Source organism: Crocodylus porosus, unplaced genomic scaffold, assembly GCF_001723895.1.
Source record: "Crocodylus porosus isolate Cpor-Errol unplaced genomic scaffold, CroPor_comp1, whole genome shotgun sequence".
NCBI classification, from domain to species: Eukaryota; Metazoa; Chordata; order Crocodylia; family Crocodylidae; genus Crocodylus; species Crocodylus porosus.
The window spans coordinates 269,182-290,635 of record NW_017728943.1 but is presented as its reverse complement, the minus strand read 5'-3'; the positions used below and the strand labels follow the sequence as shown (position 1 = coordinate 290,635).

At 48.8% G+C, this 21,454-nt stretch overlaps 3 protein-coding genes across 9 annotated transcripts in view; 2 read left to right on the top strand and 1 right to left on the bottom strand.

The window, feature by feature from the left end:
- Positions 1–5,241, top strand: part of SCRN2 (secernin 2) — a 7,502-nt gene extending 2,261 nt beyond the window's left edge. For 2 of the 3 annotated variants that reach the window (XM_019548348.1, XM_019548349.1), the window contains exons 4-9: positions 375–574; positions 1,145–1,360; positions 1,592–1,757; positions 2,919–3,099; positions 3,469–3,639; positions 4,605–5,241. In XM_019548348.1, coding sequence (XP_019403893.1) covers positions 375–574; positions 1,145–1,360; positions 1,592–1,757; positions 2,919–3,099; positions 3,469–3,627 — 922 coding nt within the window. In that variant the 3' untranslated portion in view covers positions 3,628–3,639; positions 4,605–5,241. The remainder of the gene's footprint in view (positions 1–374; positions 575–1,144; positions 1,361–1,591; positions 1,758–2,918; positions 3,100–3,468; positions 3,640–4,604) is intronic. The other variant, XM_019548346.1, reaches the window with a different exon arrangement.
- LRRC46 (leucine rich repeat containing 46) lies at positions 3,734–14,726 on the bottom strand. Of its 5 annotated transcripts, none has more exons than XM_019548350.1 (7): positions 14,592–14,725; positions 12,606–12,714; positions 10,337–10,383; positions 9,702–9,811; positions 7,228–7,297; positions 6,115–6,305; positions 3,734–5,739 (listed from the first exon to the last, which is right to left on the bottom strand). In XM_019548350.1, exons 2-7 carry the CDS (start codon positions 12,708–12,710, stop codon positions 5,342–5,344), a joined length of 921 nt encoding a protein of 306 aa, XP_019403895.1. In that variant the 5' UTR covers positions 12,711–12,714; positions 14,592–14,725; the 3' UTR covers positions 3,734–5,341. The 5 variants fall into 5 exon arrangements, with proteins under 5 accessions (XP_019403895.1, XP_019403896.1, XP_019403897.1 ...); XM_019548351.1 differs by lacking the exon at positions 14,592–14,725 and adding an exon at positions 12,933–13,030; XM_019548352.1 differs by lacking the exon at positions 10,337–10,383 and having other exon boundaries at positions 14,592–14,726.
- Positions 14,727–14,818: 92 nt separating this feature from the next.
- Positions 14,819–20,440, top strand: MRPL10 (mitochondrial ribosomal protein L10). Its single transcript, XM_019548345.1, has 5 exons — positions 14,819–14,907; positions 14,990–15,156; positions 16,533–16,697; positions 17,866–18,010; positions 18,528–20,440. Exons 1-5 carry the CDS (start codon positions 14,856–14,858, stop codon positions 18,794–18,796), a joined length of 798 nt encoding a protein of 265 aa, XP_019403890.1. The 5' UTR covers positions 14,819–14,855; the 3' UTR covers positions 18,797–20,440.
- The last annotated feature ends 1,014 nt before the right edge of the window (positions 20,441–21,454 follow it).

Sequence of the window (21,454 nt, the reverse complement as noted above, 5' to 3'; positions counted from 1 at the left end):
CACCTACATTGAACACCTTCAAGAGCAAATTGGATGCTTATCTTGCTGGGATCCTATGACCCCAGCTGACTTCCTGCCCTTTGGGTGGGGGGCTGGACTTGATGATCTTCCGAGGTCCCTTCCAACCCTAATGTCTATGAAATCTATGATCTGCTGAGCTCTCAGTACCCATGCAGTGGCAGCTGCATGATGCCTATGCTTTGTCCACTTGCCCAGCTGGCAGCCAGACCATGGCATTCTCTGGATGTGTTATGAATCTCCTCTTCCTGCAGGAGTCTGTGTTTGGGTCTTGGGCAGGGAGGGAGGTGAGCGGAGCATGGACTCCTACCTCCATCCTACTGCAGTTCTTTCTTTTTCTGCTCCATGTGCTGCAGGCTAGGTTTGGAGAGGGGCCGCTCAGCCCATGAAGCTATGCAGGTGATCACAGCTTTGCTGGAGCGCTATGGCCAAGGAGGCAGCTGCAAGGAAGAGCCCACCCCTTTCATCTATCATAACACCTTCCTGCTGGCAGACCGGACCGAAGCTTGGGTGCTGGAGACGGCTGGCCGGTACTGGGCAGCTGAGAAAATCAGAGGTTAGCAGTATATACGTGAGGGATATGTCAAAGGACTGGTGAGGCTGGAGGTGCCATTGACGAAGCAGTGTGTTCTTCCAGTCCCAGCTGGACTGGGACACCGTTGTTTCCATCCCAGCAGGGAAATAGGGGAGGGTGAAGAAAAAAAAAACAGCTCAGAAAGATGAGAGAGAACCAAGAGGTCTGGTTGACTCAGATGAACATAGACCCTTTCATGTCGTGGTTACTGAGTCTCAACCAGAGGAGGCCAGATGATAGGTTTCTATCCAGTGTCTCTGGTGGCCTTAGCATTGAGGGTCTTGGCTCAGTTTGTATTATAAATCCACCAGCTGCCAGTCCTCCCTTGTGACAAAGAAGATAAGTATTTCCCCTTGGAACCCTCTCATTCCTTCAGAGGGGTCTCTGTGGGTCAGGAAGATGTGTAGGACAGCTTCCAAGAAACTGGCCCTGCCGTGGCTTCTGCTGTGATGGTTAACAGCAGCCTCCTGTCTCCAGGGCCCCTGATCTGGGCTCTTTCCAAGAACCCTCTCCTCAAACACAGTCTAACGTGACCAGTGATTCTTTTTCCAGAAGGGGCCCGAAATATCTCCAACCAGCTGAGCATTGGCACAGACATTGCTGCTGAACACGTGAAGCTGAGGCACCATGCCCAGAGCCAGGGCTGGTGGAGTGGGGATGGCGAGTTCAACTTTGCTGAGATCTTCTCACTCACCCATCAGCCTGTCCGCATGGAGGCAGCCAAAGCTCGGTACTGTGCTGGCCGGGAGCTGCTGCAGCAGCATGCAGGTGCGGGCTTGGGAATGGTATTGTTGGCCTTTGCCAGGGCAGTGCCATGTCTGCTTACCAGGCACATGAGGACAAAGGCCTGTCTGGTGGTTGCTGTCATTTCTGCCAAGAAACCCAGTCAGTCCCACCTCCTTTTGGGGGTGCAGTGACCTAACAATGCTAGCTGATGGGGAAGCCTGGTCCCCAGCACTTATGGAGTTGGTTATTCTGTTTCTTTCCTCACATTGCTAGGCCACATCACAGTAGAGACCATCATGGGAATCCTCAGGGACAAGGCCAGCGGGATCTGTGTGGACTCAGAGGGCTTCTGCACCACAGGTAGCATGGTGTCCATCCTTCCCCAGGACCCAGCTTTGCCCTGCATCCATTTCTTTACAGCCACCCCTGATCCTTCCAGGTCAGTGACGCAGCTGCCAATAGGGTCTTGGCTTCTAGGTTGCCAGATAAACCAGGAAGAGGATGGTATGTGATAGTTAAACAGACCTGTTGGGTCTAAGTTTCCACTCCCAGTGGCTTCCCTGAGAATGCTCAGCACCAGGTAGGATTGCACCTTTAGCCTGTATGTTAAGGCTGTGGCTGGAAACAGATGTTGCCTCTGTGCCACATAAAAATGTTTAATGACAGCATTAAAGCCAGGCAAACAGACATCACTGCCCCTTGTTGCACCACAAATGCCCAGAATTTGTGGCTGTGACATAAGTGGTATGAATTTATGCTATTTTGTGGCAGATATTTGTTTACTTTAGAGTGGGAGAGTGCAGGCAGCCTAGAGCTGCCTGTGCTGTCCAGGTGCTTTGGGCAGGGGCTCTTGGGATGCAAGGGGCCCGATCCTGAATGCCTCAGAAATACTCAAGCAGGATCTGGCCCCTCAAGCACCTGCTTGCGTTCTCCCATCTGCAGAGGAATGCCTCCAGTTGACTTCCTCAGATGCTTGTGTGCAAATGGGGAAACCGCAGGGAAACTCCTGGGAGTGGCAGGGCTTGACCCTGCACAACAATGGGCAATGGCTTTTTTATCCAATGAAGCAGATCAGCTGTGTTGGGACACTTTCCAGCACAGCTAATGTACTTCATTTGGTGACATCTGTTTATAGTCTTTGAGTGATTTTGAACCACAAGCTTTTTCCTGGCCCTATTCAACCCTTTGCCAGGCATCAGTAGTCAGTCCAGGGATGATCTCACTGCAGGCATCCAAGGTGGGAGTGCCGTGGTGGATACTGATCTTCAGTTCCTAAAGCAAGCATCCAGGCTCCTGTCCTGTGGGTTCTGAGTGCATGGGAAGCCCCTGAGAATGCAGAAACTGGGTCCTAAAACAGTGATGCCATCCTGGGTGTTACGTTGTCATACTCTCATACCATCCCATTGCTGGATCAATACCTACAACTCCCCCAGTTCATCTGTAGAGCATCAGTTTAATCAGACATGGGTGGGGAGAGAGCACCCAGGGAAAGATATGGCCAAAACATATTGACCTGAGAAGCTTTGGGAACAGTTTAGCATCCAGGAGATTGGGTGAAGGCCCTGACAGTTTCTGCTTCTCTCCCCTTCCTGGCCTGCAGGTCTGTGTTTAAACCCTTTGTCTTCGTTGCCAATATAACACCAGTGCCCCAGGTGAGGTCTCCAAGCTTCGGTGCTGAGGACCCCGTTAAGAAGGTCCCTCGATTCCAGAGCAGAGTTGATCGGAGGCATGAACTCTATCGGGAGCACCAAGCTGCAGTGAAGCTCATGCAGACAGGCCAGGTGACTGAGTGCTCAGGGATCATGCCCTAGCTACCTTGGGGTTCTGCTTGCTTCTTGAGTGCTGTGAATGCGGATGGGTGGCTGGGCCTGATGCTGTGGCACTGAGCTCTTCCTGCTTTCCATGGGTTCTGGCATCATAATAAGAGGCAGTTTAGCTGTGGAGCTCCTGGTGTGCGGTCAGGGTGTGGTTTCTGGGAGATGGAGGGGGAAGGACTGGGCTCGGGCCCTAATTCTCCTCCTGGCTTGATGTCACTCCATGGATATCAGTGGACTTGCTCCTAAACCATGTTGTCATGAGGAGCAGCAGGCCCCCATGTGGCTGTTTTGAATTTCTGTCTCTCCCTCTCCTCTCTTCCTCCTACCTGGCAGGAGCAGGGCCAAAAGCTCCAGCAGACCATGCAAGATCTGGAGAGGCAGGGCCTGGAGGCTGCAAAGGAGATGCTGGCAGGTGGTATCACCCTGGAGCCGGAGGAGCTGGCAGACCTCTTCTTTGACTGTATAGACACGGAGATCAAATTCTACAAATAAGCCCCGCAGCAGGTGGGTGGTTGGTTGGGGAAGGACTGACACATATGGCAGATTTTGTGGACTGGACTTGGAGACTACTCCCCTCCCTTTAGCTTGTCTTTTTCTCTCTGTCAGGGGCTCCCTCAGTACTGCCCATGTTCCTCATGTGGTGGTTTGCTCTGAGGTATTGTCAGCTCAGTGCATTGATTTTCTTTGCCTACATGACCTCAGTTGCCCCCTTGCCTTTTTACAAGAGTAGATGGGCATAAATGTGGTCCTGGATAAACAGAGGCCTGGAATTGGTAGGAAACTTCTGACCTTCAGACACACAAGACTCTGCAGAAACCTTTCCAAGGATTTCTTGCTCCCGCTGCTCTTTATTGGTTGGAAGATGGTTTGAGACTGGGACTGAATAATATGGTTGGCTGAGGCAGCAGGATCCTGGAGTGTGACTCAGGAGATCCCTTCAGAGCCACATCCAAGATATACCAGTCTGAGCAGGGGTCTTGGATGAACAGAGCAAAATCCCTTCTCAACTCAATCTCTGAGAGATGTTGTGGAAATGACCCCTGTGGCCCAGTTTCCATGTGGCAGGTACAGGGGTCTAGCACCCGTCCCAAAAGGGAAAGTTTTCATCAGGCTGTCTGAAGACTCATATTTCTAGCCACTTACAGGGTTGAGGAAGCATAGCATAGAGGGGCTGCACTAACTATATTCACTGGTATCCTGTCCTCCTCTGGAAAACCTGAAGCCACTTTCATCCTTAGATTTTGGCTCAAATAGCCAGCAAGTCCCACCAGGGGAAGTCAAGTTCCACTGGGCAAGGCAATGGTGACACATGAGTCAAGGTGGAGCATTGCTTGCTGGGTACATATATTCAAGAGTGCATTTGAATTTGATCCCACCCCTAGCCCTTGAAACCATGCCTCCTGTATCAAAATTCTGCTCACCCTAGTGGATCTGGATGTTGCTTCTCTTTTGTTTTGCTTTTCTTGCAGCTTGGAGCATTTCAGACAAATGCAAGCCCCTTGCTGCTGTCCCAATCCTGACTCCTCACCTCACATCTGAACACTGCTGCTTTAACTGGACCAGAGCTGCCCATCACTGCACAGTAGCAGCTTTAAGCCATGTGGGTTGTCACTCTGCTGCCATGTTGGGGCTGACACTGGACTGGAGGTAACACCTTTGGACCGGAATTTCCTGACCTGGCCATGCCGACCCTGCCCCCAGCAATGTGAGCTGCCATCTCTTCTCTTTTACTACTTGTCATTCTCTTGGAGTCCAAAATTTCAATAGTGGCCTCATTTGAATGGGCCTCTGGTACTGAGTATCTTGATATGGGATCAGGAAGGCTGGAAAAAGGGAGAGCCTCAGCTAGGTGGGTAGATCTGAATTTGGTGGCTGGGCTACCTGTACTCACTTGCTTTTTCCTTGGAGGAAGTTCTGCTAAGCTAGTAGCCTTCCATCCTCTATAGAATGGAGATGATCCCTACCTACCTGTGGAGAATGAAGGAGCTGATGTTTGTACAAACTGACTACTGAGCAGCACTTACCCCCAACCTCCTGTTATCCCCTGAGAGATTGGGACACAAGGCCACAGACAAATAAGCTAAAATAAAGGGGCTTTACATGTCAGCCATGCTCTTCATGATGCTGTTTCTGTGGGTCTGGAGATGGTGTGGGCAGTGACAGGTCCCAGGTGCCTTTGCAGGAGAGGGAGTTGGCTGGGCTCCAGTCACTTCTGGGCTCTGCTAGCTGTTGCTTTAGGCACAATGCAAGCCTTCTCTTTTGGGGGCTTGAGCTGGGTCTTTGTCTTGTTCAGAGCCTTCTGGGGAGCATCTGTAGCACTGTGTTGCCTGGCAGGCTTTGGAGTAGATGACAGAGGTTTTGATCTGGGTTTGAGCTGGGGCTCAAGTGGCCTGGAGGCTGAGGATCTCACTTGTGTTTCTCCCTTCTTCATTGGGTTCACTGCCCTCCAGTCCTTCCACGTCACTGAGCTGGGGTGCCCAGCTGGTTGCAGCAGGCTCTGACATTCTGCAAGCTCCATCATGCAAACTTGGTGTTCTTTCAGCACCTCTTCTCTCCTCCTCTGTGACCGGCTGGTCAGCTCCTGGTGGAGATCTGCAAAAAAGTCTGCCGAGGAAGGGAAGTGAGAGAAGATAAAAAATACCCCTCTGCAACTGAGACCAGCAAGGGGGTAGGAAGTACACAGGTGGGTTAAACAGAGCCCTGTATATCATTCCAGTGCCCCCTGGTGGTGTTGCAGGCATGTGGGCTGACCATCTTTGGCTGAGATTCTGGTGAGCAGAAGGGTTTTCCCCACCTTTGGAACATGAGAGGCTGTACAGGCCCTTTCATGAGCACTGACGCACACATATAGCCCCAAATAGTGTATAGAGTACAAAACTGGAGGAGAAAGGGATGGAGTTGGTTTGGATTTACTCCCTTGTACCCTGAACAAAATTTGCCCTGGTTACTTTCAGTGGCTGACAGCAGTAATCTAAGTACCTTTGCCTGCAGTGAAAGGTCCAATCAGTTTAGAGATGTCATAATCCTCCTCAGAGTCGGTGTCAACAGCAGCTCCATCCTTTCCTCCCTTATCCTCCTCCTCTTCCTCTGCTGGAGCAGAATTCCTCCAGTTGGAGACAGTCTGGTTATCCAGCTCTAAAAGACGTGGCAAGGCCCTTAGTACCAGCTCCCTGGAAAGGCCAAAAGAATACAGTGCATTTCCTTCACATCTCTCAAAGCACTTTACACAGAACGTGCACTCTGGGATCATTCTACCCATTATGGCTATTTCTAGGGTGGCATGTGACAGCTGCATGTCAAACTGAACAGCAGCAGCTGTCTACTACGGATCTGAGCAGAAAGTGAAAATTTCACTATACTTAGTTAAGATTTCAGGGAGAGGGAATTGCCCACTCTGGAATCTGATGAGTTGCCAGTGTGAGAAGGAACTCTTGCAAAATATTCCCTAGGGTCATAAGATTATGAGTATTGCCATTTACTGGATCTCTAGTAGTAGATCTAGTGCCCTTTAGCACATGTAGTAAAGATCTCAGCTTGGGGACAAAGGTCATGGCTGCTGTTCCAGCTAGGCAGTAGCTATAGTTAAATGACAGATTTCAGTGCAAACCATAGGGGGACAAGTCCCTGCAGAAGAGCCTAACCAGTAGCAATGTTTAAAAACTCTACTTTAAGTGCAGGGCAGAGTGAGGCAAGGCTTAAGTGACTTAAGATCCCCAGGCTGGAGGATACTATTTGCATGTTGACAAAAACATAATCAGGAAAGTGAACAAAACTGAAATCGGGAAACTAGTGAATGGTACACTGGCTGGTACTGCTCAGTGTCCATTATGCCATGTTCCCTTTTGGGACAGAGCCCTACCTTGTGACTAGCAACTGACTCACTTGGGGCACTGCATGAAGAAACCTGCTCCTTCTGCCTCTACTGTGTCCTTTTAAAGGGTCTCCCATCCACGTGCTAAATCTAAATAAGCCAGACCTTGCTTAGCACTTCAATTCATATATGAAAGACAATGGGATCAGAGAAGATTGTAGCAAGATGAGTAACTTAATTCTTGTCCATGAAACTCTGGTGAGAGGGGCTTTCTCACTCACCGGTAGCCATCTTGGTTGGTGCATCTGTTTCCTGTTAAGTTGAGAATGAGGAGGCTCTGTGGCAGCTCATCTGCACAGAACAAGGGGAAGAAAAAATGTGAGTGGGGGCCTTCTGAGTTCTCTGCTATCAATTGGGTACTCTGTTAGACTGCAAGTCACTGAAAACTTTTGCCTCGCTTTGCTTTGGCATCTACTATCTGTAGCTCTTGAAGAGCTTCACAAGCTTTAAGCCTCAAACACCTGCTCAGGATAAAGGTATATTATCCCTCTGTACCTACAGAAACAGAGGCATGGAGGTGAAATGATTTTTTTAACATCATATAGTGAGGGCGGTAGAGTCCATAATGGAGTACAGGGCTGATTCTCAGTCCCCTGCTATTGCCCTGTTGTATTTTAAAATCTCATTCCTTCCTTTGGCTCATTCAGCCACAGACTAAGGGTGCATTTGAGAACTCCAAGATTCCGGAGAAGGGAGATGAATAGTGAGACAGTCTTCTGCCCTGAAAGCATACCCTTCAAACTTTGGTTTTCTTGGGGAGTACCCAGCTAAATGAAGGGATGTGTTGTTAATCTGTGCACCCTTTTGGTTTTTAGAAGCACAAAGTGTAGGCAGGGCCTGCTGTACCTGAGAGTGAGGTAAACATGGTGTCTGCCATGGTGGTACCTTGTCATCTTTCTGCCCAAATGAAAATAAAAATCAGCTGGAGGCTGATTTAACAAAGTGTGTTTTAAGTCCCATTGACTTCAGTGGAGGAGAAGCGTGTGCTCAAGGGCTCAGCTGAATCCAGACGCAAAATGTAAGAGAGGACATGGAATGTCATGGCAAGAGCAATGGCTTGCCGAGTTCTGGTTAAAAAATTTGTTGAGAGGCCCATCCTCTAGGACTCACTGGGCACATGTACATGTTCATTAATGTGCAGTAGTTACTGCACCTTTAGTTTAGTACTTGCCTAATGAAGTACTAACTAAATATACTAACTACAGTTACTGTGCAGTAGCACCAGTGAACATTTTTTTGTGATACTTACTGTGCAGTAGCTTAATACTACTGCACAGTAGCATACTAGCATGGTTTTTGCCTGGCACACTACTGCAGTGTTATTAGGCTACTGAGCATTAAGTGTCTTGTGTAGATGTGCCCACTGTCTGTTAGGTCAGCAGTGAGCAACCTTTACAAGCTGCAGGCTGGAACAGCTCAGCTCCAACTTGATATAGGCCAGGTGGCTTCAGCAGAGCATCAGGGGCAGGGTGCTTTCCCTGTGGCCAAGCAAGGCATCTGGGAGCTACACCCACATTGTCACCACTTGCAGCAAGTTTCTGCCGATGGAAAGCTGTACCAGGGCTAGGCAGATGCAAACTGCATCTGTGCTGCTGCCGCTTCCTGCATGGCCTTGGCATAGCTGGACACTGTCCATATTTCATTTGGAGAAGTGGGAGGGGAAAAGGGACAGCAACACAGGCACAGGTGGAAACTGTGTAGCACAGGCAGGGGCACAGCCAAAGCCTGCCAGCTCCATGAGCTGGATCTGGCCTGCAGGCCATGTGTTGCCAATCCCTGTGTTAGACACTGAGACTGAATGGTAGCAGGATTCTAAGGATCTAAGACAGTGGTTCTCAACATTTTTAAGCCCAAGGCATGCCTCAGCAAACTCAAGGCCCCCCTCAGAAAATGCCAGCTCTTAGTTTTTACTCCAATTTTGACAATGGAAAAATAACAAAGCAATTCTTCTGTTGTAAAGAACTCAGGAAGACTACGCTGGGTCAGAATGTTTTTAACATTCTTATTTGACGTGCTTGGGTTTATCTGGTGAATCACACTTGCATAGCCAACACTGTGTGGCACCACACTGCCCTCTTGAAAGGATCTCAGGGCACCCCAGCGTGCTGTGGTGCTCTGGTTAAGAATCACTGATCTAAAAAGAAATCTTTCACTGTGTGAGTTCCCCATGCAGGCCTGCATGTGTGTAACCCAGATCTGTATGCATGTAGTACTGTACTACTGATATTATCACCATTAGTGGGACACTCAAGAGGTACTTCACCAAAGATAAGACAAGAAAGCCTCTACTTTCATAAAGGATGAAAGGTAGAATGGAAAAAAGAATCATTAGGGGAAGAAAGGGGGTGGGTATCTAGTGGTTAAAATAGGGCACTGGTGAGCAGAACTCCTGGGTTCTATACCTAGACCTGCCACTGACTTGTGTGAACTTCAGCAAGCAGTGTACTCTCTTGCTGCCTTGTAATGGCAATAATGGTACCAAGCACATGGTATAAGAGTCAATTTATTTCTGCACTAGGATCCTTGGCTGGACCAGACTAGGAAAGTGCACAATTGTCAAGAAGCAGCAGTATTAGCAATGATGGCTTCAGCCTGAAAGTGTGTTAAGAACAAAGTTACTGGAAACTACAGAAGGGTTGACAAGAGGGCATGCCTGGCTCTGTCCCACAACGGTAGCCCTGTGCACCTCCCGTACCAGCATCCAGTGTCTCAATTTGGTTCTGTGACAGGTCCAGGAACTGCAGTTGCTGGAGCTCATGGAGGTTCTCCACTATGCGGATGCGGTTCCCAGCCAGTGAGAGGAACCTGCAGAGCATGGGGAGCAGGAGATAAGGGAGTTGCCTCAGTGAATACAAAGAGGAATCACAGATACAAGCGACTTCCTGTGGAAAACATTCCTATATGGACCTATGTTGTGCTAGATAAGAGAAAACCTATGCTGATCTTCCAGAACCTGATCTAACTTCTACTGAAATCTCCCTGTTCCCTTCTGTTAGAATGAGTCCAGGCCTAAAGACAGAGATCTGATCCAATGGCTCTAAAGAAAAAAACATTTAGTTTGCATTTTTGCCTGAAAAAATGTAGAGCCTGAGGACAAAGTCCTATGTGCATTCAAAGAACCAGGGCCAAGGTCTTAGGATTGAGCTAATTTGAGAACACTAAAGTCAGTGCACACATCAAATTCCACCCCCACCAAGGAAAAAACAGTGCTGATCTGAAGATAACACACCAGCACTGGCAAAAGCGGACAGCAGTTACAGTTGCACTGCAACAGTTGCCTCTCTGAGGTGCAATCTGTGAAGTTAATACCGCTGTTAGAAGCCCACATACCGTAAGTTGGGAAGGCAGCTGAGATTCTCAATTTTCTCAATTAGGTTCTGAAAAATGAAATAAGGAATAACAGGGGTTATTACCAGCATGCTTGCCACCCTGGGCAAACAGTCACGAAGGCAGAGGGCCAGGTATGCAACAGCATGGAAAGCTAAGTGCTGGCAGCTGCTCTGAAGTCACGCAGCAAAGAAGTGGTAAGACTGAGAACTTCCTGACTCCCAGTCCCATATAGATCCTTCCAAGGCAGGCTGCCTTTGCAGGGAAGGAAAAGAATCAATGCTCCTAAAAGGATCCAAGATTATTATTATTATTATAACTAGTGAGAGTAGAGAACAGTAAAAGAGAATATATTGCCCAAACTCAAGAGTTTGGGGAGCAGTCTCTACAGTCATGGTAAAACATGTAAAGCATGTGTTTGTCAGAGTGAGACTCATGCATGCAGCTTCCAAAACATGGAAGCTTTAAGTAAAGAATGAGTGGATCTTTTCTTAGAGTTCTCTGATGTGTGTAAGCTTTGCAAACATGTGAAATCACCTGTATGCGTAAGTATTTTCAGAAGCAGAATGGAAAGCCCAGAATCCGCAACCTGATTCCCACACACAGACCCTAAAGTTGATGGGGCTCTGCATGGGATGGGGGGATTCTCATGAACTGATCCAACTGCAAAATGGGCTTTTAACAGGTAGATCACCCTCACAACGTCTGCCAGATAGCTGAGGCCAGAGCAGTACTGAGATTTGTACCAATTATATTTTAAGGTGAACTAAGGTGTTCTAAGATTACTTTAAAAAGCAGATCATTTTTAAAACCTAAATGTCCTTAGTTGTGTCAATTAGATGATTAACCCCATAATACTCTATTCAATAGCCGAAATCTTTGAAAGCAAAAAATTAAAAATCAAATATGCTTTTCCCCATTTTTCTGTCCTGTTTGTTTGTTCATTCATGTCTCAGTCAAAGGCCATACATCTCTATCATATGTGGCAAGTTAAAGGTGTTTTTTGAGGTTTGGAGCATTATGTCTTGTAGCTGAGTAAAAGTTTGTTCCTGAAATTTTAAAGAATAAGTTAGGCAAACATTTGTTTAGGATGTTTTAGACAGGGGTAGATGACTTTGTGAGAGCCCTTCCAGCCCTACTTTTCTATGATTCTAAAAACAAAATTAAAAAACCCTTAAGATGTGGGCCTAAAATACCTGTCATTGCCTCTCTAATTCAGTGGTTCTCAATCTTCTTAGCTTCAAGACAGTCTTCCACCACTTTTCTAAATTTTGTGGCACACTGGGGTGCAAGCTGAGATTCAGTAAACTAGAATATAAATTCAGAAAAGTGATGGAGGGCTGCTTTGAGACTAAAAAGTTGGAGAATCACCCATCTTGCTGGTGCCAGGGGAGGGTGGTGGGGGCAGGACCTTGCTCTGCTGTATCCTGCTTGTTCCACTCCCTGCTTCTATTCCACACCTGAGGGGGTAAAGGTGGTCGAGCCTGCAGCTAAGCCTGCTCCCCTGGGGTTGTGCATGCCAGTGACCAGAGCCTCTGCCCCCTCAGTTGCTCCCACTGACTCTGGGAGCACAGAAGCCGTGGGGGTGATCTGCGCTGAGAAGCATGGTTCTACCCACATGTCTACCTGCCTGCAGCAGAGTATGCTGCTCAGAGTAGGGAGAATCACAGATGTGCCAAAAGGTGAGGAGGACAGCAGTCCCCAGAGGAGCAGCTGGAGGACACTGCTGGTCTGTGAGATGCTGCAGCGGGCATGGGGAACCAGAAAGAGGAGGGTGCTTTTCTCCTTACAAGCTGGGTAGTGAAGCTCCCTTCAAGGGAACCCTGGTTGAGAATCACTGCTCTAATCTCTCACCCCTAGGGTCTCTCTCCCTCTCAAGAATAGACTCATTCATCCCAACATACATGGCAATCTTGCGAAATTGCATAGTAGATAGAATTCAACCTTATTTCACAGACAAACTTTCTTCTGGTTCTGACACTAACCTGCAGGGTGACTTAAAGCAAGTCACTTTGCCCTTCTGTGCTTTGGTTTTCCCAGGTGTAGCACAGCACCAATGATACTGGTTTTTCATGTTAGTATAAGATCCACTATATATGAAAAGTACTAGAGGATGGCTAAGTAAGATGGACTCTTAACATCCACTAATAAAATCCATTCTTGCTTGCAGTGGGAGTTACTAGGTATAAGAATCTGGCTTCTGTACCAGATGAGAGCTGATCTCCAGGGGGTGCCATCACCACATCTGAAAGAGTGTGGTGAAGCATTTTACCTGTTGCAGGTACAGGCTGTGGACCTCTCTCCCGCCCTGCAGGTTCCCAATAGCATGAATGTTCTTCCTGTCCAAGCGGATAGTTGTGGGGGTCATCAAGGCCATGGACCTCCAGAGAGAGACATGCAAAACAATGTTACATGGTAGAAACAACAGCTGGAGTGTGGGAGTGCCAAGACAAAGCTGATCTTTGCAAGGGAGAAGGCAGACAGCCGGGAAGGCAGTTTTCAGTACTCTTTAATAGGGTGCAACTTCCCCATATCTGCTGGGAGTGGAATGACGCCATAAGCCAAGACTGATTTCTGCACTAACTTTGAACAGACTTACACAGAAGGAGCCTGTGAGAGTTAGCCTAGGTGAAGAGATCTCAGTCTACTCAGATCAGGTGACCCAATCCCCTACCAGAATGCAGAGGAGGGCACAGGGCAGCAGCCCTTATTCCAGCCCATTAGCTGGGGAAGGAAGGCATGAATTCCAGCTGGCTGAAGTGGAATTTCCCCATGTGCTGCTGGAGGACAGCACACTTGGCCGGGACTCAGAACTGGGTTTGGTCCCTGGCTCTACCACCAGCCTGCACACAGAGTCAGGTAAGTCACTCCACTTCTCTGTGGTTCACTTTTCTCCTCTGCAAAAACCATGTTGTTGCGTGCATTCCCTTTGTAACCCAGAGCCACAGCTGCCTGTGAAGAGCACTGGGTCTCATTCCTATTTTTTTGGTACATATATTTCCAATGTCCAAATCAAATAACTATGTCTATAAATATCCATGGGCCACAGAACTTCAGCTGGGTATCCTATGTGCAAAAGTCCCCTAGCTTGAGTGTGCCAGGCTCCAGCCCCTTTACCATCTCCTCAAGAACTTTCTGCTGAGACTCTGATTGCACTATTCCCCACCTGTTTTTCTTTATGCACTCTCCACGCATGGCCCCACCAAGTCCCAGGACCTCCTGGTCACTCTCCTCCTAGCCCTAGCTAAGCTGACCTGTCTATGTGACCAGGAAGGAGACTCCAGCCAGGTGGGGGCCCTGGTGACTGTGGGGCCATCTTCCTGTGCCTTATCTGTTGGGGTCTCCAGGGAGAGTTTCACTGGGTACCGTCCACTGACTCCTTGGACTTGTCTGAGCCAGTGGGTGCTGGCTGGTGTACTCTGCTTAGCGTCCCCCCTTGGAGCACTGCTAGCCAACTCCAGTGGTGCCACAACCTCAACTAAGTGGCAGCCCGTTTCGAGGTAAAGCGTCTTGCCCTCAAAACAGAGAAAAGAGAGCGGAGGAAGGAACAGTAGAGGAATCCCAGCCAACAGCCTACTCTTCCCTGTGGAAAGGCTTGCAACTTTGGCAGACAGATCCACGGTTCAAAGATTGGACTCAAGTCACCTGACGACCCGTGAATGAGCCATGCTAGAGATCATCTTAAAATCAAGGGATTGGTGCTGCCAGTGACTTCCTTTGGTCCCTGGTTTTACTGTAGTTGCCCCAACAACTCTTGCTGCAACTTAGTAACCTCCACCAACAACAGAGTGTCCACGGGTTCAGGCTGACCATTTCCCTGATGCACCAAATAGGCCTACACGCAAGTGCTGGGCCTGGATGCCGTGTGCTCAGGTGCCCTCAGTCATGTTGTCTTAGCCCAGAAGCTGAGGCCCGGGGCTGGGCGCCACGGTTCTCAACTGCTCCCACACGCAGGCCCCTCGGGAAGTGTCACCTCGTGGCTTTTACAGGGCAGGGTTTGAGTGGGAAAGGCACCAGTGCCCTTCTCTAGGGGGACGCTGCTCCCGGAGCCTCTGGTCGTCCCTGTCTCAAACACCCGTGTCTGTTATGGGGCTGCCTCCTAACAGAGGGGCATATGAGGGAAAGTACATGAGAGGTGTCTGTGGGGGCGGCACGTGGACGACGCCGTGCGGGGTCAGCTCGGCAGAGACGTCTCCCCCCCCAGCGCGGCTGCCGGGAACTTCCAGGGCGCCCCGCGCCGCCCCCCGCGCCCACTCACGCGCCCTGCGGTTTCTCCGCGCGCCGTAGCCTGGGCTCCTTCCCGTGCCGGGCGGGGGGGGAGTTGCAGGCCACGCGCGCCCGTTGCTAGGAGACAGACAGCTGCGCCCCGGCATCGGGCTCCTCCAGGGGGCAGCGGTGACGTCAGGGGGGGCGGAGCTTCGCGGGGGCGGGCTTACCTCAACAGGACCTTGCCTCCGTCACGGGTGGGAGGAGGTAGTTTTCTAATTACCCACAATTCCCCGCGGCTTTTGTCTCACCTAAGATGGCGGTGGCATTGGCTGTAGTGCTATGTAGTAGGGGGCTGTGTCGGGCCGGTAAGTGCCATCCCCTTGGGCTATGCCGCGGGGCCGCGGCTTGGGGGTGCTGCACCCTGACCCGTGTCTTGCTTTCGCCCAGGCGCGGCCCGGTCGCAGCCGGTGCGGGCCTCCTCCAAGGCCGTCACGCGGCACTGGAAGGCGATGCACTTCGAGCGCCAGAAGCTGATGGCCGTCACCGAGTACATCGCCCCCCGCCCGCTTGTCCCGCCGCACTGCATCACCCCACCCATCGTGCCCGTCCAGGAGGTAAAGGCGAGGGCGCGCCGGAGCCCTTAGCGCGCCCCTCCTCCCGGCTCTGGTGCGTGGGCTTCTCCTGCTCCACGCCCGCAGCTGGTTTCTGCATCTGTCTTGGTTGAGCTGTGCCGAGAGCCCAGTCTCCCATCCTCCTTCATGTTCGAACCTCCCTTTTGCTTTGCAGACTCTTTGGCTGGCTGGCTTGCTTTGGTCCTGGCTTTGCATGGGCACCTGGTATTGGTCCAGCTTTCCTGGGGCTGATGGGTCACTGGGTGTTGGGGCCAGCCTTCCAGGCGCTGGACAGGAGCTACTTGCATTTGGTGCCCTTCTGACCTCCCTTTTGCTTTGCACCCTGTTTGGCTGGTCTGTTCGCTATGGGCTTGGCTTCTCCTGTGATAAGAGGTGCTGGGAGTCTTGGCCTGCCTTCTGGCCAGCCATGACACTGAAGCTGATGGGAGCTACCTGTACTTGGTGCCCTTCAAACCCTCCCTGCCTTTTTACAGCCCTTTTGGCTTCTCAGTTTGCTATGAGCCTGGCTTCTTGGTAGCCTTTAAACCAAGCTTTAGGATCATGCAGATTCCTTACTCCACTGCCTGGCCTTTGCAGATGTTCTGTTTTGCATCCTTTTGGTTTTGGCCCTCTGTTTTGAAAGGGCCCCAAAGTCAGTGGTACAGTTTGTGTTTGACATCTATCGATTTGTCACATTGGGTTCCATGTTCTCATGGCTGTCCAACTTCTGTCCAAGGGCTGCAGAGCCCCCAGGCCCACACTGCATGGGTTGCACCCTCCCTTCCCCCCCCTCTCCCCTAAGCTCCGTGTTATGTGCATCGTATGCTGTACTAAGGCTGGGGGTGGGGTTTGCCGTGCATGCAGCCATCATATGGGTCTCTGCTGCTGTGCCAAATATCAGGTTCCTCAGTGTACCATATTTATACCCCCCAGTGCACCACACAGGGTCCCTGAGTCTCCCTCCAGCCATGTGCCTGTGCAGTCAGTCAGTAGAAGCTGGAGAATGGAGAGTGTGCTGGGGAGTGTCGTGTAGACTCTGATGGCAGCAGCTGCCAGGTGGGGTGCCCAAACTGGAACCTGGGGCCACCTGCTGTCCTCCAGTTGGGCAGCCCTGGTCTAGTGATTTACAGTAGATGGCTGGGATTCAGGATTCTTGTCATACTCTGACTGTGTCTCACTTTGGACAGGTCATACAACCTCTCTCTGTTTCCTCACCTGGAAAACAGAAATAATGACTGCCTTAAAGCACTGTGAGATACTGTGTAAACAACGTTCTTATTAGCTGATCACTGCTGCCTTTGGTGCTCATCACTGTTTCTTCAAGGACCACACAGTTGTCAAAGTCAGGATGTGGTAAATACTGGCTCTTGGTCTTTCAGGAGAATGGCTATGCGAAACTGTTGCGTCGCCAGGTTGGGGAGATATTTCGTAGTAGCAAGATGATTGCTGTTTGTCAGTTCAACTCTCCTTCCAATGATGAAATGCAGCTCGTGAATTATCATCTCATGAAGCATAACATTTGGGTTAAGAAGTTTCCAAATGAGGTAGGTTGGTGCTATGTGTGGTTAAACTGGGCACTGCAGGTGGCTCGTACTCTGGAATCGTTGTACTCCAAACCTTGCCTAAGTTGCTGTGATGGTAGATTGTAAGACAGACAAGAGGGTTACCATGACCTAGAGTAGATGGTGTTTGACTTGAGTTATAGCATTGTTTTTATTACATGCATTCATGAGATTTGAAGCTGGAGCTGTATGTTCCACCACAGCAAATGGCCTAAGACAGGGCTGTCCAACTTCTAAGTGGCCAGGGGCTGCACCAATGGAGGCTACATGCCACATGGACCCCACAGCGTGCTTTGCCACCCACTGCACTCTGCATGCATGGGAACCTGCCTTGCTGCACAGCACCATGCAAGCTGCATCATATCACCCCATCCCATGACCTGGGGCGGGGGCAAGAAATGGCAGCTAGGGAATCAGGGAGCCCAGAGACCCTTCATGGGCTGCCAGTTTGGACAACCTTAAGCTAAGAATGGAGCTTGTTTCCAAAGCCAGCACACTTTGGCAAACTGCTAGAGGGAGCAGGTTGTACATCTGGGGACCCTCCACAGAGAATGCCCTGCCTCTTGCTCTACTCCAGCTTGCTATAAATGGTTTGGCTTTCCAGGTATTGCACAGGGAGCAAGGAGATCTGAGTCCCAAACCATACAGGACTTCAGATGGAAAATAGCTGCCTCCCAGAATATTGGGGAGCCAAGTGCAGTATTCTGCATGCAAGTGTATTTCACCCATTCTGGCTTGCTCTACTAAGCAGGATTTTGCAGTCAGTCCTAGATGACACTATTGAACAGTCTTCAGCATACAGGCTCTTCATTCAACTACTGTTGAGTGTGAACACTGTTTGCTCTTTCTGGAGCATTGAATACATTGCTTTAGAAAAGGCTGTTAATATTGAGGAGTGAATGATAGCGAAACATCTGACTGTGAAGTTGATGTCATTTACTACTTGGTCTAAATTGAAGCCAGTTTCAAGCTGATTGTGCTGAAAAAGTGTAGTGGAAGGCTGATCTCCAATATTGGGTGTGTTCTTTAGGCAGATCCTATTTTTGGGTTAACAAAGGTGCCTTTTGGGATGGCATCAATTTTTATTATGGCAAATTCAGCATGATCTGTGCTTCCCTTCTGTATACTGAGACCTGCCTCCCTCTTTCAGATAATGAGAGCCTTCCTTTCAGAATCCAAGTACAAGAATCTCCTCCCTCTCTTCGTGGGAAAAAATATCCTGCTAGTGAGTCCAGAAACCAAAGCAAAGGAAATGCTGCGGATACTGAAAAGGGTGCCAGAAGTAGTTCTCCTAGGTAAGAGTTCTCTCGAGTGCAGCGGCTCTGCAGTATGGGAACTTTTCCCCCATTGGATCAGCTTGTGTGAAAAGCATGAGATGTTGTTACTAATGTTACCAGAGCCTTTAAAGGCAGCAGCTGAAATCGCAGCCTTTTTTGCACTAAGTTCTGCCCATGTATGTGCATACTGAAAGATGGTTACTGCCACAGAGCTTTTAATGAAAACAGAAAAGATAAAGGGTGGTAGGTGAGGAGAAGAGACATGGTAAGGGATTTTTGCATGGAGTTATGGCACTTCAGTAGAATGAGGCCCCAGGTGTCCTGTCTTCTAGTTCACTGCCTTGTTGACTGCTCCACATCACACCAGCAGATGTAGCCCAAGATGGAGGTTGTGTCATCTAGTATTAGATGTTCTCTTTAATGCTTCTGTAGAAAATAAAAAGATTCTGACTTTTTTTTTTTTTATTGCCTAATTTCACCTTGTTGCCAGTATCTTGTACTCAGTAGTGCCTGTTCCTCTTGTTTTGTCTTGTAGGTGCCTGCATTGAAAATACCATCCTCAGCAGACAAGGGGTGTTAAACTACTCCAAGCTGCCCTCCCTGGAGCTTGCCCAAGGGCAAGTAGTGGGTACTCTTGTTCTTGTGCCATCCCAGACGTGCACAGTCCTGCAGAGCAACTCTGTGTACCTTACAGCTTTGCTGAGTCAGTACATTAAGCAGCAGAATGATCGATCAGGGGACACTGAGAAGAAGGGAGAATGCCCAGCTGAGCCAAGTCCTGCCAAGAGTTCTGGAAGCCCTTGATGCTGGCTTCTGCCACCCTGTCCACTGATAGCTACTTTCTGTACATAAAGGCATGTTGCAAAATGTTTCGTCTGGGCTGGGTGAGGTTGGTGGGAGAAGCCAGTCAACTCTTAATACAAACAGTAGGATTAAGAAAAAGATTGAGGGCCAGCCAGTTAGACTGGTATTCACGCTACAGGCTACCATGTTTGAAGTGGTCAGGTCCCATCCCTGTCTCTGAGTTTGGGAGTGCGAAGTTGTCTCTCTTTTCCCTTTCTCCCATTCTCCTTGTGTTTTGGTTCACTAATGGCACAGCCAGAAGTAGCCATGCTTGGGCTTCCTTAGCCAGAAGTATTGTTACTGTCAGGCTGAAGAAGAGGAAAGCAGAAGGCAGATATTACAATACTCAAGTGGACTGGTGGGTGGTTGGGAAGCAATGTTTGAATTGTTGGGCCTGGCAAGATTGAAAAAGGATACAGAGAAATTGTGTTCCTCTGTAAAAATAAGAGTGTTCCATTGCAGCCAGTGGAAGGCACCAGCTGTGAAACTGCACAATAACACTCCTCAGCAGATTAGGACAGGAAGTGAAAAAGATGCATTCAGCTGAAACAGCAGGGGCATTTTAGAGAAGCAGAATTTTAATTATATGAATTGGGGTTAGTACCAGAGCTAATAGAGAAACTTGCTGGTGTTTTTATGGTGGAAAATATATTTTTTAGTGAAACAGAATTTGCATGTGAGGGAGGGATCCAGTCTCATTAAACTGAAAAGAGGTTGTGGTTTCATTGTAAACCAACACTTTCAAGAGAGCTTGTTTTTCTTGAAATATTTCTAGGGGTGGAGAAAAATCCCTGCCCTTGAAAAGAGGGCTTGAAGATCTTTGGTGCTAAGCACAGTGAATATCCATGATAATCGTGAATAGAATGGAAAGTCTAATTCCTTGAAGGGCAGCCCTTTTCCAGTGGAGGAAACCTCCTGCTTCTATCTCCACGATCCTGTTACTGAAGGGTCTGGGAATGTAAGTGGGTATAGCAGCTGTCCACTCTCCCACCTGTACTGCAACCTGGCAACTTTCTTTACCTTCAGGTGCTACTAACTTGTGACCAGAGGAAATGGGCTTGAACTGAAACCCAGCAGATCATGAGCAGGATGATGATTGCAGAATGGCAATCATAGAGTAACAAAGTGGTGTTGCTGATGTTTTTGGGCTGACCAGCAAGAGGGAGATAAATGTTTGGAAGCAGATCTTAGCTCCTGGGTCAAAGCCACCAGTATGAACAGAGTACTGTCTATTTTGAGCAGGATTGTGTCCTCTTCTGTGTACAGGTCTCCCACATGAAACACCTTTTTTGACCTAAATCCTATATTAATCCGCAGTTCAGCACTGACTAACCAACCTTCCCCCTCCTTGTGGCTTATTTCTGGAGATCACCCTGCAGTAGTAGTGAACATATTGCTTAGGCATCCTCTGAACAGATTAAAAAAAAAATGTCTGTAAAACAGAGTTCCAAGCTGGTGCTTTCTTGTTCCTTTATAGTCATAATCTCTGTCTGTGCTTAGTTCCTCAGTTTTTTTCTACTGAACTTTGCAAATTTAGCATGTCACAGACTCCATCTCCCCAGGGATTGGGGAAGAATCTGTATTAAATATTGTTTGATAGCTCTTCCTCACTGGCTTTTTCTGGTGGGGGAGCTGGGTTTGGGTGAGGCTTTGCTGCTTTTATTTTACCTGCAATTTCTGATGTAATTCCCATATGCATTGTGACTGGCATCCCCAAGCTTTTAGACTGTAGCTTTCTTTAGGTAGAGCCAACATCAACCAAACTTTTAATAGAAACCATAAGCATCAAGGAGGAAGGTTTGGTCTTTGCCAACTGAGCCCAGACCAAGGGCTGAAACTTGTGACATTTTTTTCTCCTGGGATAAGCTGTATAGTTTATGCTGGAGTATAATGCAGATTTCCTGGGAGATTTGGGCAAACCGAAGATATAGCTCTCTAGTTGCTTCTCTTCATCTTTGAGACATTAAATCTGTGGATGTGGGGAGACTAGTGGATGTGGTATACCTTGTTTTTTGTGTGTGGTTTGTTTGTTTTTTTTTGTTGTTGTTTTTTTGTTTTTTTTTTTAGGAAACTTTTAATGGTCTCCCACAACATTCTTTGAGGCAAGCTAAGGAAATATGGACTGTAAGGTGGATAGAAAACTGGCTGGAGCATCAGGCTCAGAGGGTAGTAATCAATGGCTCAATGTATAGTTGGCTGCTGGTATCAAGTGGAGTGCCCCAGGGGTTGGTCCTGGGGTTGGTTTTGTTCAATATCTTCATCAATGACCTGGAAGATGGCATAGAGTATACACAGCAAGTTTTCAGATGGCACCAAGCTGGGAGGAGTAGTGGATGCACTAGAAGGTAGGGCTAGGATTCAGAATGAACTAGACAAATTGGAGGATTGGACGAAATGGAATCTCATACAGTTCAACAAGGACAAGTGCAAAGTCCTGCACTTGGGATGGAACAGTACCATGCACTAATATGTCCTGGATGTGACTGGCTGGGCAGCAACTCTGCAGAAAAGGACCTGGGGGTTACAGTGGACAATAAGCTGAATATGAGCCAACAGTGCGCCCTTGTTACCAAGAAGGCTAATGGCATACTGGGCTGCATTGGTAGTTGTGTTGCCAGA